Here is a 13,021-nt window from a genome sequence, read left to right as displayed (position 1 = left end):
AAAGCCTCTTCGCTGACTCTTGCGAAACATACCCTTTTGAGCATATCTGCATCCAAGGCCCATACCAACGGGGCATAATATCTGCTACGTATAAATTGCTTTTAGATGCCTGTCCTCTTTCTATTGATACTCCCCTTTATATGCGTAAATGGTCCAGTTTCCTTCAATGCGATATTGGTTTGGATCAATGGAACAGGGGCCGCCTTTAAATCTTCTGTGTGTTAGTGTACAAAGAAATTACTTATAAGATCCTGATGTTTTGGTATAGGACTCCTGAGGTTCTCCATGCTTGTAACCCGAATGTTTATTCTGTTTGCTGGCGTTGTGGGAAGGAAACTAGAACTCTTTTTCGGGATTGCCTGTCCATTGCACCCTTTTGGAGGGAGGTCCTTACTCTATTGGGATTACTTTTGCGGGCTCCTGTTCCTTTTGAGCCCATTTACTTTCTTCTGGGTGTACCTTTTTCGAGTCTCTCTAAATGTGCACGGAAACTTTCCACCCACATTTTAACGGCAGCCAGGAGAACCACTCCAATGCATTGGTTTTCTTCTATATCCCCCATGTTACTGGAACTGATGAAGGTTCTAGCAGAGATTAGAAAGATGGAGTACCTAACTGCTTTACACTCTGCTACTGTCCCTGCGTTTGAAACAGTTTGGGACCCATGGGACACCTATAACACTGATCTGTCTGCTCAGATTGTTTGTGAATGATTGCCATTTCACTGTTCTGTATTGACATTGTACGTACTTATGAACCTCTCATTGATGAGCTTGTTTTTCGGCTTTCTCTCCCTCTCTTATTTTGCATTTACCTTTTCGACTGCTTGTTGTAATATGTTTAAAAATCAATAAAAAATTAATTGATCCAAATATTGAAAGCTCTTCAGAGACCAAGCACATTTGAACAAGCCCTTAATTTCTCTTAAATTATTTTCTAGAATTTTTTTTACATTTTTTTGGTAGCTTTGGTGGAATATCACATACCCTTGATGTCTGACTTTTGAGACACAGAAAGGAACCAAGGAAATACATTCCTTTGTCCCTTTCTCTGCAGCCTCAGCTGCACTGGACAGTCAATGATTGGGAAGCAGTACCGGTCACGCACTATGTTCATTGTGGAAAGAAAGGTTCCCCCCTGTCTGCCCTCAGCAATTACCGGAGGGAGAGGGCAGAAGTCGGCTCAGCTGCTTGGGAGGGGGGGTCGGAGGAGTGGTAAGCAGGGGGTGGGGGCGCAGATACTTGAGTGGGTCACCCTGTTGTGAAGTTGGAAGGAGGGACAAAAGGATAGGCTAGCAGCGATTCAGGGAAAGCCGAAAGAGGAGCAATAAGGCAGGACAGCTATCCCTCCCCCCTCAGCAGGCCCCTTTTTTGAACTGTTAGGGGCCCGGTTCAGGTGGGCCAGTTATACCGCCTTATCAGCATCCCTGAGTATATGGATATATTTGGATGACACCAAGTCCGTTCCCTCCAGTGTCGGAATGCCCGCAGCAGTGCCACTATAAGTCGCTGATTGCTGCCATTACTAGTAAAAATAAATAATTAAAAAAGTATATATACCACCATTTGTAAATGCTATAACTTTCACTTAAACCAATACATTTACACAGTGTTTTGTTTTTTGGTTTTTTCTTAGCAAAGACATGTAGCACAATACATTTTGGCCTAAATTTATGACGAAATTAGATTTTTTTTTTACTAGACGCGTTTAACCACTTGCCTACCAGGCACTTATACCCCCTTCCTTACCAGGCCAATTTTCAGCTTTCAGCGCTGCCACACTTTGATTGACAATTGCGCGGTCATGCAACATTGTACCCATATGAAATTTTGATCATTTTTTTCTCACAAATAGAGCTTTCTTTTGGTGGTATTTAATCGCCACTGGGCGCTTTACTTTTTGCGCTATAAATTAAAAAAAGTGCAAAAAATTTGGAAAAAAAAAAAAAGTTTATTTGTTTCTTTTATAAAATTTTTCAAACAGGTATTTTTCCTCCTTCACTGATTTGCGTTGATGAGGCGGCACTGATGGGCACTGATAGGCGGCACTGATGGGCACTGATAGGCAGCACTAAAGGGCACTGATAGGCAGTACTAATGAGGTGGCACGGATAGGCGGCACTGATAGACAGCACTAATTAGGGGTCACGGATAGGCGGCACTGATATGCAGCACTGATAGGCGGCACTGATAGGTGACACTGATGATGGGTACTGATAGACGGCACTGACTGGCATCACTTCTGGGCACTGACTGGCGGCACTGACTGGCACAACCCCTGGGCACTGACTGGTGGCACTGACTGGCAGCACTGGTGGGTGGCACTGGTGGGTGGCACTGGTGGACAGCACTGGTGGGTGGGCACAGGTGGGTGGCGCTGGTGGGCACAGGTGGGTGGGCACAGGTGGGTGGCACTGCTGGGCACAGGTAGGTGGCACTGCAGAGTGGCACAGGTAGGTGGCACTGCAGAGTGGCACAGGTGGGGGCACTGCTGGGCACAGGTGGGGGCACTGCTGGGCACAGGTGGGGGCACTGCTGGGCACAGGTGGGGGCACTGCTGGGAATGGGTGGGCGGGGCTAGTGGGCGCACAGCTGATCGGAACTTGCGGGGGTCACTGCTGGGCACCGATCATCAGGGCACTGATCATCAGTGCCCTGATGATCGGTGCCGATCCCCGCTCTGACAACTGCCGGTTCTCGGCAGTACTTTCCTCACGATCTGACAGCGTGAGGAAAGTGCAGCCGAGAACCGGCACTTGCATTTTCCTGTGATCAGCGTGTCATTGGACACCGCTGATCACGTGGTAAAAGGCCGGTGGGATCGGCCTTTCACCACATCTCGTGATCAGCTGTGTCCGTAGGACACAGCGATCACGGAGATCGCCGGGTGCGCGCCCCCTGGGGCGCGCAGGAGAGCGCGTTCTGGGAGGACGTCATATGACGTCCACTCAGAACTGGCCGGCCGCGGTGAAGCCGTCATTCGGCTATGCGCGGTCGGCAAGTGGTTAATAGCAAAAAATCTAAAAATTTTTTTTTTTGTCTTAATAGCACAAAAAAATAAAAAAAACCGCAGAGGTGATCAAATACCACCAAAAGAAAGCTCTATTTATGGGGGAATAAAAAGGACGTAAATTTAATTTGGGTGCACCGTTGCATGTCCAGCTTCTAGTACTGAGCAGCGTTGCATATCCAGCTTCTAGTGCTGAGCTTCTAGTATTCCCCCCAGCCCGTGCCCCCCCCCCCCCGACTTCTCCATCAATATCAACAACACTACCATCAGTCCCACCCCTCACGCCAAGGTACTAGGTGTAATCCTAGACTCCAATCTGTCCTTTCAGCCCCAAATCCAATCACTGACAAACTCATGTAGACTTCACCTCCGCAACATCTCCAAGATACGACTGTTCCTAACCTCTGAAATTACTAAGCAACTCACTCACTCCCTTATTATATCACGCCTTGACTACTGTAACTCCCTCCTCACTGGCCTACCTCATCGCAGGCTATCCCCACTCCAGTCCATCATGAATGCTGCTGCCAGACTCATTCATCTTACTAACCGCTCTGTATATGCCACCCCTCTCTGCCAATCCCTCCACTGGCTTCCAATTGCCCAACGGATAAAATTCAAAACACTAACACTGACGTATAAAGCCGTTCATAACACTGCCCCAAATTACATCACCGACCTTGTCTCTAAATACCACCCAAATCGTACTCTCCGCTCCTCGCAAGACCTCCTACTCTCTAGCTCCCTTGTCTCCTCCTCCCATGCTCGTCTCCAGGATTTCTCAAGGGCTTCACCCATCCTCTGGAACTCCCTACCCCAAGCTATCAGGCTATCACCTACTCTGCTCACTTTTAGGCGCACTCTGAAAACCCATCTCTTCAGGGAAGCCTACCCCGACCCCAGCTAAATACTGGAAACCCCTACTCCTCCTACCAGTCCATCCCCCACAGCTAATTCCCTCTTGTACCACTATCCCCTCCCTCCTAGATTGTAAGCTCCAAGGAGCAGTACCCTCTAATCCCTCTTGTATTGAACTGTATTGTTACTGTACTGTCTCTCTCCATAATGTAAAGCGCTGAGCAAACTGTCGGCGCTTTAGAAGTCCTGTATAATAATAATAATAATGTCCACACAATTGTCAGATAAAGTAACGCAGCGCCGTAACGCAAACAAAGGCCTGGTCAGGAAGGGGAGTAGTAAGTGCTCTGGAGGGCAAGTGTTTAACTATGATTAAAGCCATTAATGTAGGAAATGTTTTTTTTTTTTTTTTTTGCAGGTGGCAGCTTTAAACAGAGGGTCAAAGAGCGACGTACAACATCCACTAGCTCAGAAAGCCAAATTCAAGATCTTGTGAATAGTGAGGTAAAAGTATCCCAATATGTCATTCAAGAATTGCTTGTGAAATTTCATTATGCATTTGCAAAATAGATGCAGGAACATTTATACATATTTAAAGAGAATCAATTGCCAACGACAGGGTTTAAGTGTTGGTGTTTTTTTCTTTTTAATACTATGCACAGATATGGGGATATTGGAATAGCTGATCATTATTCACGTGTTGCACATAGTTATAGCTGTTCAAGAGGATGCTGCCAGAGGACACTGCTGTCTCCCCTGCACAGCACAAATTACTTGTGGCATCTGCTTGATGCTAGGACAGATGTGTGTATACATTGTTTCATTTTCTAATGGAGAGAGAGTCAATACAGAGTCTGCTGTACATTGCTGTGTGTGAGACCTAATGTTTTTAAGGTGAGTTGCTTACAGTTTATCTAGCATACATATAGTTTAGTTCCACTTTAAAGTGATATTAACCACTTCAGCTCCAGGCCATTTCAGGTACTTTTGGTTTACACGTTACGTTAAAATCAGTATTTTTTGCTAGAACATGTCTTAGAACTCCCAAACATTATATATTGTTTTTAAAGTAGAGGTCCTAGAGAATAACTTTATGGGCTTTGCTTTTTTTTTTTTTTTTTTTGTCACATTTGCGCAGCAGTTTTGCAAATGCATTTTTTAGGAAAAAATACACTTTTTTGAATTTATATTAAAAATAACACAATACTTATCCCAATTTTTTTGTAAAATATAAAATATGATAATACACTGAGAAAATAGACACCAAACATGTCACATCTTAAAATTGCGCATGCCTGTGCAATGGCGACAACGTAAATTTTACTACTCAAATGTGACACTTTAAAAGTCTTTACAGGTTACCACTTTAGATTTACAGAGGAGGTCAAGAATTACTGCCCATGATCTGACATTCGCTGTGATACCTCACGTGTGGGATGATCTCTGTTTGTGTGCGTGCGCCTTTGCACGTGAGGGTGGGGCACTTATTTTTTTTTTTATTTTATTTTTACACTGTCGCTTTAATTTTTTTTTTAATCACTTTGCATTCCTTGTGATAGCAATAAAACATTGATTGTGACAGCAATAGACACATGACAGGTACTCTTTATGGAGGGATCAGGGGTCTAATGGACCCTAGATCCCTCCTCTGCACTTAAAAGCATTCAATAAAACAAGGTTGATGTTTTTGTATGCTTTCAGTTTTTAAAAATTGACGCCGTTTAGTTCAGAGTAAACTGAATGTGATGTCAGTTCATCGCTTCCAGTTAAGTATAAGGGAGAGCCGATCAATGCCAATCTTGGCATTGTTCGGCTGTCTGGCTCTAAAAAAACGGTACCGAGGTGATGCCTGTAGTATAACCATCCAAAGTCCAGTGACTCACTGGTTCATCACTGGTCCTGAAGTGGTTAAAGGCAATTAAGGAAAAAAAAAACCCAGAACATGTCATACTTACCTGCTCTGTGGTGTGGTTTTGCACAGAACAGCCCCGATCCTCCTCTTCTTGGGTGCCCTGCTGGTGCCGCTGACTCCTCCCTCCTGCTGAGTGCCCCCAGAACAAGCAGCTTGCTATGGGGACACCCAAGCAGGCTTGCTCCTGAACCACTGCTCTGCGTTTCCATTTACACACATAGCTGTAGCTCAGTCCCGCTCTCTCTCATTACTGGCTGTGATTGACATCAGGGGGAGCCAGTGGCTCCCACTACTGTGTCAGCCAATGAGGAGTAAGAGTCCTTGGAGAGCCGAGTCTCCCGTGCACATCACTGGATCGCGATGGGGCTCAGGCAAGTATTACGGGGCTGGGGGGGCTGCTGCACATATAAGGTTTTTTTACATTTCTTTTCATAGAATACATGAAGGTAAATAACCACTTAACTCCTGTCTGACCTTAGTGTTTTTAAGAGACATGAAAACTGTCTTTAGGACAAGGATGCTGTTAAGGACTACCTGGGAGTAAATTCGTCTTCCTTAAGTGACTGTGTTACTCTGCTTCAACAGCCCAGACAGAGTTTTCAGCCTTGAGTTCAGACACAAGAAAAGTCATCCTTTGCAGCTTGACACTGAGGAGACATTTGTATTCTGACAAGGAAAGTTTAGAAGTGAAATAACAGCACATTTTGTATACCTCTAAGAGGTAAGGTTACACTAATATCACAGTTCAGGCCTATTCTACTATGTCTATTCTGCAGTAAAGACTCCTAACTGCTTGTCCACCCTTTACACTGGGCTGTGCACAAGCAGTTTAGTGCACAACTTCATCAATGCTGTGATGAACTCTCATGCATGCGTGGGAGTGTCGTCATCTTGGCCTGGCCAATGAAAATGGCCAGAGATTGATACCCGGAAGCAAACTAGCCAAAGATGTCTGTGGTGCCAAAAAGCTGCAGAACACCGCAGCACTGAAAAGGAGAGTATAATTCCACTTTAAGAATCACTACCCACTGCAGTTTCCTTTAGGTGGCATTTCAAACATAGAGTGGTGGGGGTAAGTGGATAGCCAGAAGAGAAGACCTGAACTCTACAGATAGATTTAGAAAAAAAGTTTTCTTTTTGTAACAATTATGTAAATTACTACTCAGAATTTTTTTGTAATGGTCTTTATTGAATTTTAACAAGGACAGTACAAAATGTGTCAGTATAAAGTACAATAGTACCAGTTTGATCACCAAACATCAGTTTCAGCAAGTTGGACTGTGCAGTACAAAATAACCAAGAGTGTCCTGAATGAGACCTACATTCAGCATAGGCGAACAGATACTGTACTGAAATTATAAAACAAAGAAAGGAAGCGCTCCTTCTTAATGTACTCTCAAAGTGTTGATACAAATCTAAATAAATCCTTAAACCAAAAATAAATATAAATCAATATAATAAAATACAGTAAATTATCCCCAGCAAAAAATGTCCTTATATAACTTATTCAATAAACCCAGAATGTGGGAGAAAAAATATATAGTTTAAGTATTTGTTTAGATTTGTTTCAGCACTTTGAGAGTATATTAAGAAGGAGCGCTGCCTTTCTTTGTTTTATATGTAAAGCTTGTTAAGGGTCGGATTAGCTGCTCTTTCAAATTTATATATAAATTTACATATTGGTTGGTTGATTTAATTTTCAGTGGCGCTGTCCATATTCTAATTGCTGTACTGAAATTGGATAACAGACAAGGAAAGAGGAAGAAGGGATTTATGGAGCAGAGCAGGAAAGGTAATTGGGGTAGAAGATAAAGAAAGGAAAGACTTCAGAAATCAATGCAGGTCTCATGCTTAAAGAGAAGCTGCAGTCAAACACGCATAATCCAAAAAATATAACAGTATGCAGTTCATTAGGCATTAGCATTGTGTTAAACCTTACTTATTACCCGTCAAACTGCTCGTTTTTCATACCCCACGCTTCTTGTGTGAGCTGCCATGTTTACTGAGGGCAATTGAAGCCCATGCCGCAGTTTTCCTGTATTCATGTTGCTCCACCTTGCCGGCCGGTAAAGTTTCGCGCATGCACAGTACAATGCCATCTGGTCGCACATGCACAGTAAGCAGAGCTCTGGAAGTGAATGCACATCAAGGGCGCAGCCGCACCTGCGCAGTAGAGATACAGCGCTTCCAGCCCTTTGATTACATGTTGCTATAGCGGCGTCAACGTACGTTTGCTCACGCTGCTATAGTAATGTTTACACATTAGATCGGAAGCACTCTGCTTACTGCGCATGCGCGTCTGCAAAGCATTGTGTTTCTCCTGTTTCCACCCTCAGCTCTCCTGTGACTTCCCTCAGCCCTCCTCCACTTTCCCTGCCCACCTTCCCTGCTAGCAAATGCTCACTAGAGTGAGAGGGAAAAAAAAAAACAATACCTGACGATTCTGTCCTGGGAGTCAGTGCGAGTGCTGTACAACACGTCACTTGCCTATGCGTACAAGAAAAGCAGAAAGCAGAAATATAAAATATATGGTATTTACTGGCACCAAATGAATGTTTGACTTTTCAAAGATAACACAGGGCAGAATATTTAATATCAGGAAAAATAACAAAATGACTGAAGGTCCGTTTGAAGCATCATGTCATAAAATGATGCCAACCAAATGAAAAAAACCTAGAGCGAGGCCCTTTGAAAGATCAGTGCTTACAGATATACGTCATTTTAATGAGTTATTCAGTTTAACTTTTTTGCATTTATTCCACAGTCGGAAATGTCAGTGACATTGCTGGAAAACAGCAATCCTTCCACATGTCAAGAATCAGAGGTAATAAAACTAACATTTTAAAATGAATACCACCATTAAAATATTAAAAACAACCCTCTCATTATTCTTAAATTGATGGGTGGGACCACCAAGCACTGTGGGGGGAGATACATGTGGTCAATATTGCTGATTGGTGTAAGTATTGGTTTCTGCAAAGACTTTACCTGGCAATTTCCTCTTTCTGTTTGACCTAAACTTAGAAAATGCAGGATCTAGACCCAGTTATTTTGACAGTTCAGTATAGATACAAGAAAGCAAGAGCTGCTTAACTTCTACATGTATCTTGTAAGAGACCTTTCTCTTGATGTTCTGCATCTCATTAAGTGTCAAAAGTAGGAATTGGTATTAAAAATGCTTTGCTGAGCCCACATTAAAGTGGTATTTAAGGTAAATTAAAAATGGACATATATGACACAGTCTATCTTTAGCGTTGACAACACAATCTTGGTTGGCTAAGAATGCTACTGTATTTGCTGTAATGGATAGGAGGGTTTAGGTATTTATTAAAGCAAAATTAAACCCACCAGTTTCCCAAAAGAGTTACATTCCAGGGATTTGTGCAGCACCATGGCAACTGCAGAGGCTAGAATGGCAGCTTCCTTGGCTGTAAAGGATTAGAAGGTTTAGTTCTGCTTTAAATGGTAATTCTTCCTTTCGACAGTTAAACACAAAAAACAAAAAAATTACTGCAATGTACACATTGTGTACATGAAGCAGAAGTGTTTATTGTAAGCTGAATTCTGCCTTTGCCTGTGATTGTTAATGGCCTTTTTGTTACTCCTTGATGTTCCTGGTTTAACATGGCTGCATTTTCTCCTTGTGATGGAGGGGAGGGAATTATTTGTGTGTAATACATTAGTTAAGCCTCAAACTGCATTACCCTGAATGCCTTGTGCTAGACCAGGGAAAGCTCGTAAATGAGCTTCCCCACATGAGACCTGTCTAGGTGTACAGATCCCTCCTGTAACACCCCTGGGCTCGCTGATCATCTCCACAGTGTGGCTCTCACTTTCAGACTGGAGCTGTCTTGCAATGGAGAGACTGGAGTTTGTGTAATGTAGCCTCTAAATAATATATAAGTTCACTGATCACACAGAGGGTACGTTGATTTTACACATACACAGGGGACAGACATCTATTTTACCAGGTATCCTTTTTCTGAAGGATTCATCTTCATAACTTAAAATATATAAGTGCAGCACTAAAAATAAAGAGTATTATAATTGTCTGTCCATCAATAAATAATTTCAATAAAATTAAATTAAATGCCCAGTATATGTTAAAATGAAGGTGACAGTCTGTGCAGATAAATAGTGTGGAATCACAGTAAAATCCAGTAGTGGTGCTCCAAATAGTGTGGTAAAATTACGCACTCACCAGATGCGTAATATATATATACGCATTAAATGAATCAGTAGAGGTCTCCTTAAGGATATGGATCTGGTCTAGGTCAAGGATAATCCTCCCTCTAGGTGGGTGGTGTCAGAAGCACATGGAAAATAAAAGGATCCAGCTGGCCAGAGGTCCCTTTAAGGGATGGATGGGTGCTGATGCCTGCTTACAGGAACTCCCTTCTCTGGATAGTTTAGATGGCTGGATCATGTGGGATTACATCACAGAAACCTGACATTTTAACAGGGGTGTGTAGACTTTATATCAACTGTATTCATTGGTTATAATAGGGGTTGTATAGATGCTTTTTCCCATTGGTAATAAAGTTGTTAGCTGTATAGTTACCTGTGGCTGAGATTTCTGTGGCTTTTACACAATATGCTTCTTTTGTAGTATTGTTTCTTAGTGGTGATTGATATTTCTAAATAAATATAGTTATGCATTCTGACCTTGATATTTTCTTACAGCTCGTCAACAAGATGCAAACACTGTTGCAGTTGCTGTATAGTCTACAGGCAAGTAACTTTTTTTTTCTTTTTAACAATTTGTTGTTGGTGTAGTACTTGTAATGGATTTGTGTCTGCCAATAAATGTGATCAATGTATTCACTCTTGTCAGGTGGAAGCAGGAGTTCCTGTTTGATATAAAATAATTTGTTTCCAAATCATTTGTTAATGCTAATTGATTAGTATACAGTGATGTAAGTACTTCACCTGTTATCTGCCTTGACCCACCCATTTGAGATGGTTATTTTACAGTGTAGAAAAGAATCACCTTCCCTTTAAAATCACATTTTGGTATGTTGCAGCCTGAAATGAAGACGGACAAAGTTTTTGTTTTATCCAGCTGTATTTGCTCAGGTTAAACTTATAACATCCAAGTGAACGATATAACACCAACGTGTCAGAAAAAACAAAAACGGAATCACTGAGTTGGAATTTTTTTTTTTCAGTATTAATTTATTAACTGTGTCCGTCTTCAAAAGCAACAAAATGTGAGTATTTTAAAGGGGGTGATTCTTTTCTATACCCACTGCACATATATTACACAATAAAATGCAGAGGCATGTTTTTAAAATGGTGAGTCTGGCATTCAGCAAATACTCTCTGGAGGTAACATTTCCAGGTCTATGTGTTTTTATTTCCCATAGCTCTTTATTGAAGATTTAGAACAGTATATCGGTACAAGAAGGTTAAGGTTTCTTTAGCATAGACAGCATTTCCAATGGTTACAGCAGGGGCACATGCTTATAAACAGCAGAGATCAAATAGGATTAGAAGATTGTGTATGAGCTTACAAACAACCCTGTCAATGAATAGTAGGATGGTGACTCCATGGTGGAGGGGGAAGGAATGGAATGGGAAACTACTCTTTTAAGTAGGAAGCAGAGCCTCGATATAATAGGAAGATATATAACTTCAAGGTTACTCTAACCTTTCGCTGTTGGAGGGGGTTTTTTGTTTTTTTTTGGGGGGCTTCTTTTGCACGTTTTTAAATGCACATTTTAGGCCTGAAGATTACGTAAACCCCCAAACCAGGGAGTGGGACAAAAAGGGACACTGTAGCATAAAATGGCAGTTGCAGTTTCTTACATATATCTTATATCAGGATTATTGTGCCACTGTTTATCAAATCTATATTGTTCACACAAACACAATATAATACCATATATTTGGGTACAATTTAGAAGATAACGTTGTACCAAGTAAATACATACCCAATACATCAAAAGTTAGGGGTGTGTACTAAGCGGATTACAGTAAATTATGCTGTATTAGTATTGTTGAAATGTTTATTCTTACTGATACATCAGTATCCCACTGATTACAAAATTATTTCTCCCATGGTTCCTTGCAATGCCCCAAGTCATTGTACTGCTGATCATCTGAAACAGGGTGAAATAACTAATTCCCAGGCACCCTTTGGACGTTCATGTTCCAGGGAGAGAGATGGGCACTGGTTGGTGTAGGCTTTTGTTGTGTAGTATATCATTTGCTTAATTACAATCTGCCAGACCTACTTTTGGAGCAGTAATCAAACAACTGATCAGCACAGCTAAAGTCTTCATGGTCCAATGGCCTTTAGACATACTTGTCTAAAGGGATCCTGGGGTTATGTTCTTTCACGCTGTCTCACCATTCATCATCACCTATACTAGTTTCTGCTGTCAGTGCATCTGAATGGGTGGCTACAAAGGGAAATATTGATAGAGCAGAATGATTTGTAGACAAAAAAAATAAAGGAAATGAATGCAGATGGGTAACTCTGGAATATTTTATGGTATTTATGAGGATTGATGCACATAGAATTAAAAAAAAAATATAATGAAACAATTGAAAATTTTAAACTTGATGCATAAATGTAATTTTTGTTTTCTGACTTTTTATGCTTTATAAAACTTCATAAATAGTCACGTAGTATACCCAATGCCTGGACCAGCCTAATGGTACCAGACCCTGGTCCTGTAGAGTTGATTTGTAACCAGACTAGATAGTTTTTCTTAGTCGGTTGGATAGCTTGATTAGACATTACATATGCGTTTGTGCTTTATTATTGTCTCTTTCTCCTTGCTTACATCTGCTATCACAAGGAGATAGACACACATTAAAAACTGTTCTACTGTACAGTATGTAAAAGCAATGCTATTAGTTTGATGGTCTTTTTAATCTAAATTAATAGTAATTGGACAGGCTATTTCATGACAGTTTTATAGCAAAAATATCCTTGTTAATTGAGAAATAACACAATTTTCTGTACAAGTAGCTATATATATTTGAGGTCCTTGTAATCTGTATAAATATGAGGAAATATTTGAAAGTTAATATATTTAACAATAATAACTATTAAATAGTCTATTTCGGTAAAACAGTGACATGTAAAATTACGACTTACAAAACATACATCTACCAGATTTAGGAAAGGACATCCTCTTTAGTGCCTAGAGACTTTTTTTTTTTTTTTATCTGTATCTTCTAGCTGGCCATTCAAACAAGTGAGATGCATAGAGGAATTCCCCGTGGCTGGGA

At 41.3% G+C, this 13,021-nt stretch overlaps 1 protein-coding gene across 3 annotated transcripts in view; it reads left to right on the top strand.

The window, feature by feature from the left end:
• Positions 1-13,021, top strand: part of LOC149468500 (rho guanine nucleotide exchange factor 18-like) — an 82,184-nt gene that overhangs the window by 46,228 nt on the left and 22,935 nt on the right. For 2 of the 3 annotated variants that reach the window (XM_089670015.1, XM_089670013.1), the window contains 3 exons: positions 4,286-4,371; positions 8,544-8,603; positions 10,463-10,510. In XM_089670015.1, the coding sequence (XP_089526141.1) occupies positions 4,286-4,371; positions 8,544-8,603; positions 10,463-10,510 (194 nt within the window). The remainder of the gene's footprint in view (positions 1-4,285; positions 4,372-8,543; positions 8,604-10,462; positions 10,511-13,021) is intronic. The other variant, XM_089670014.1, reaches the window with a different exon arrangement.

The sequence above is a fragment of the Staurois parvus genome, unplaced genomic scaffold (genome assembly GCF_062004578.1).
Source record: "Staurois parvus isolate SC_StPar_1 unplaced genomic scaffold, SC_StPar_1.0 ptg000086l, whole genome shotgun sequence".
NCBI lineage: Eukaryota > Metazoa > Chordata > Amphibia > Anura > Ranidae > Staurois > Staurois parvus.
Note: the sequence above shows the minus strand (reverse complement) of the source record. Positions and strands in the feature narration are given on the sequence as shown.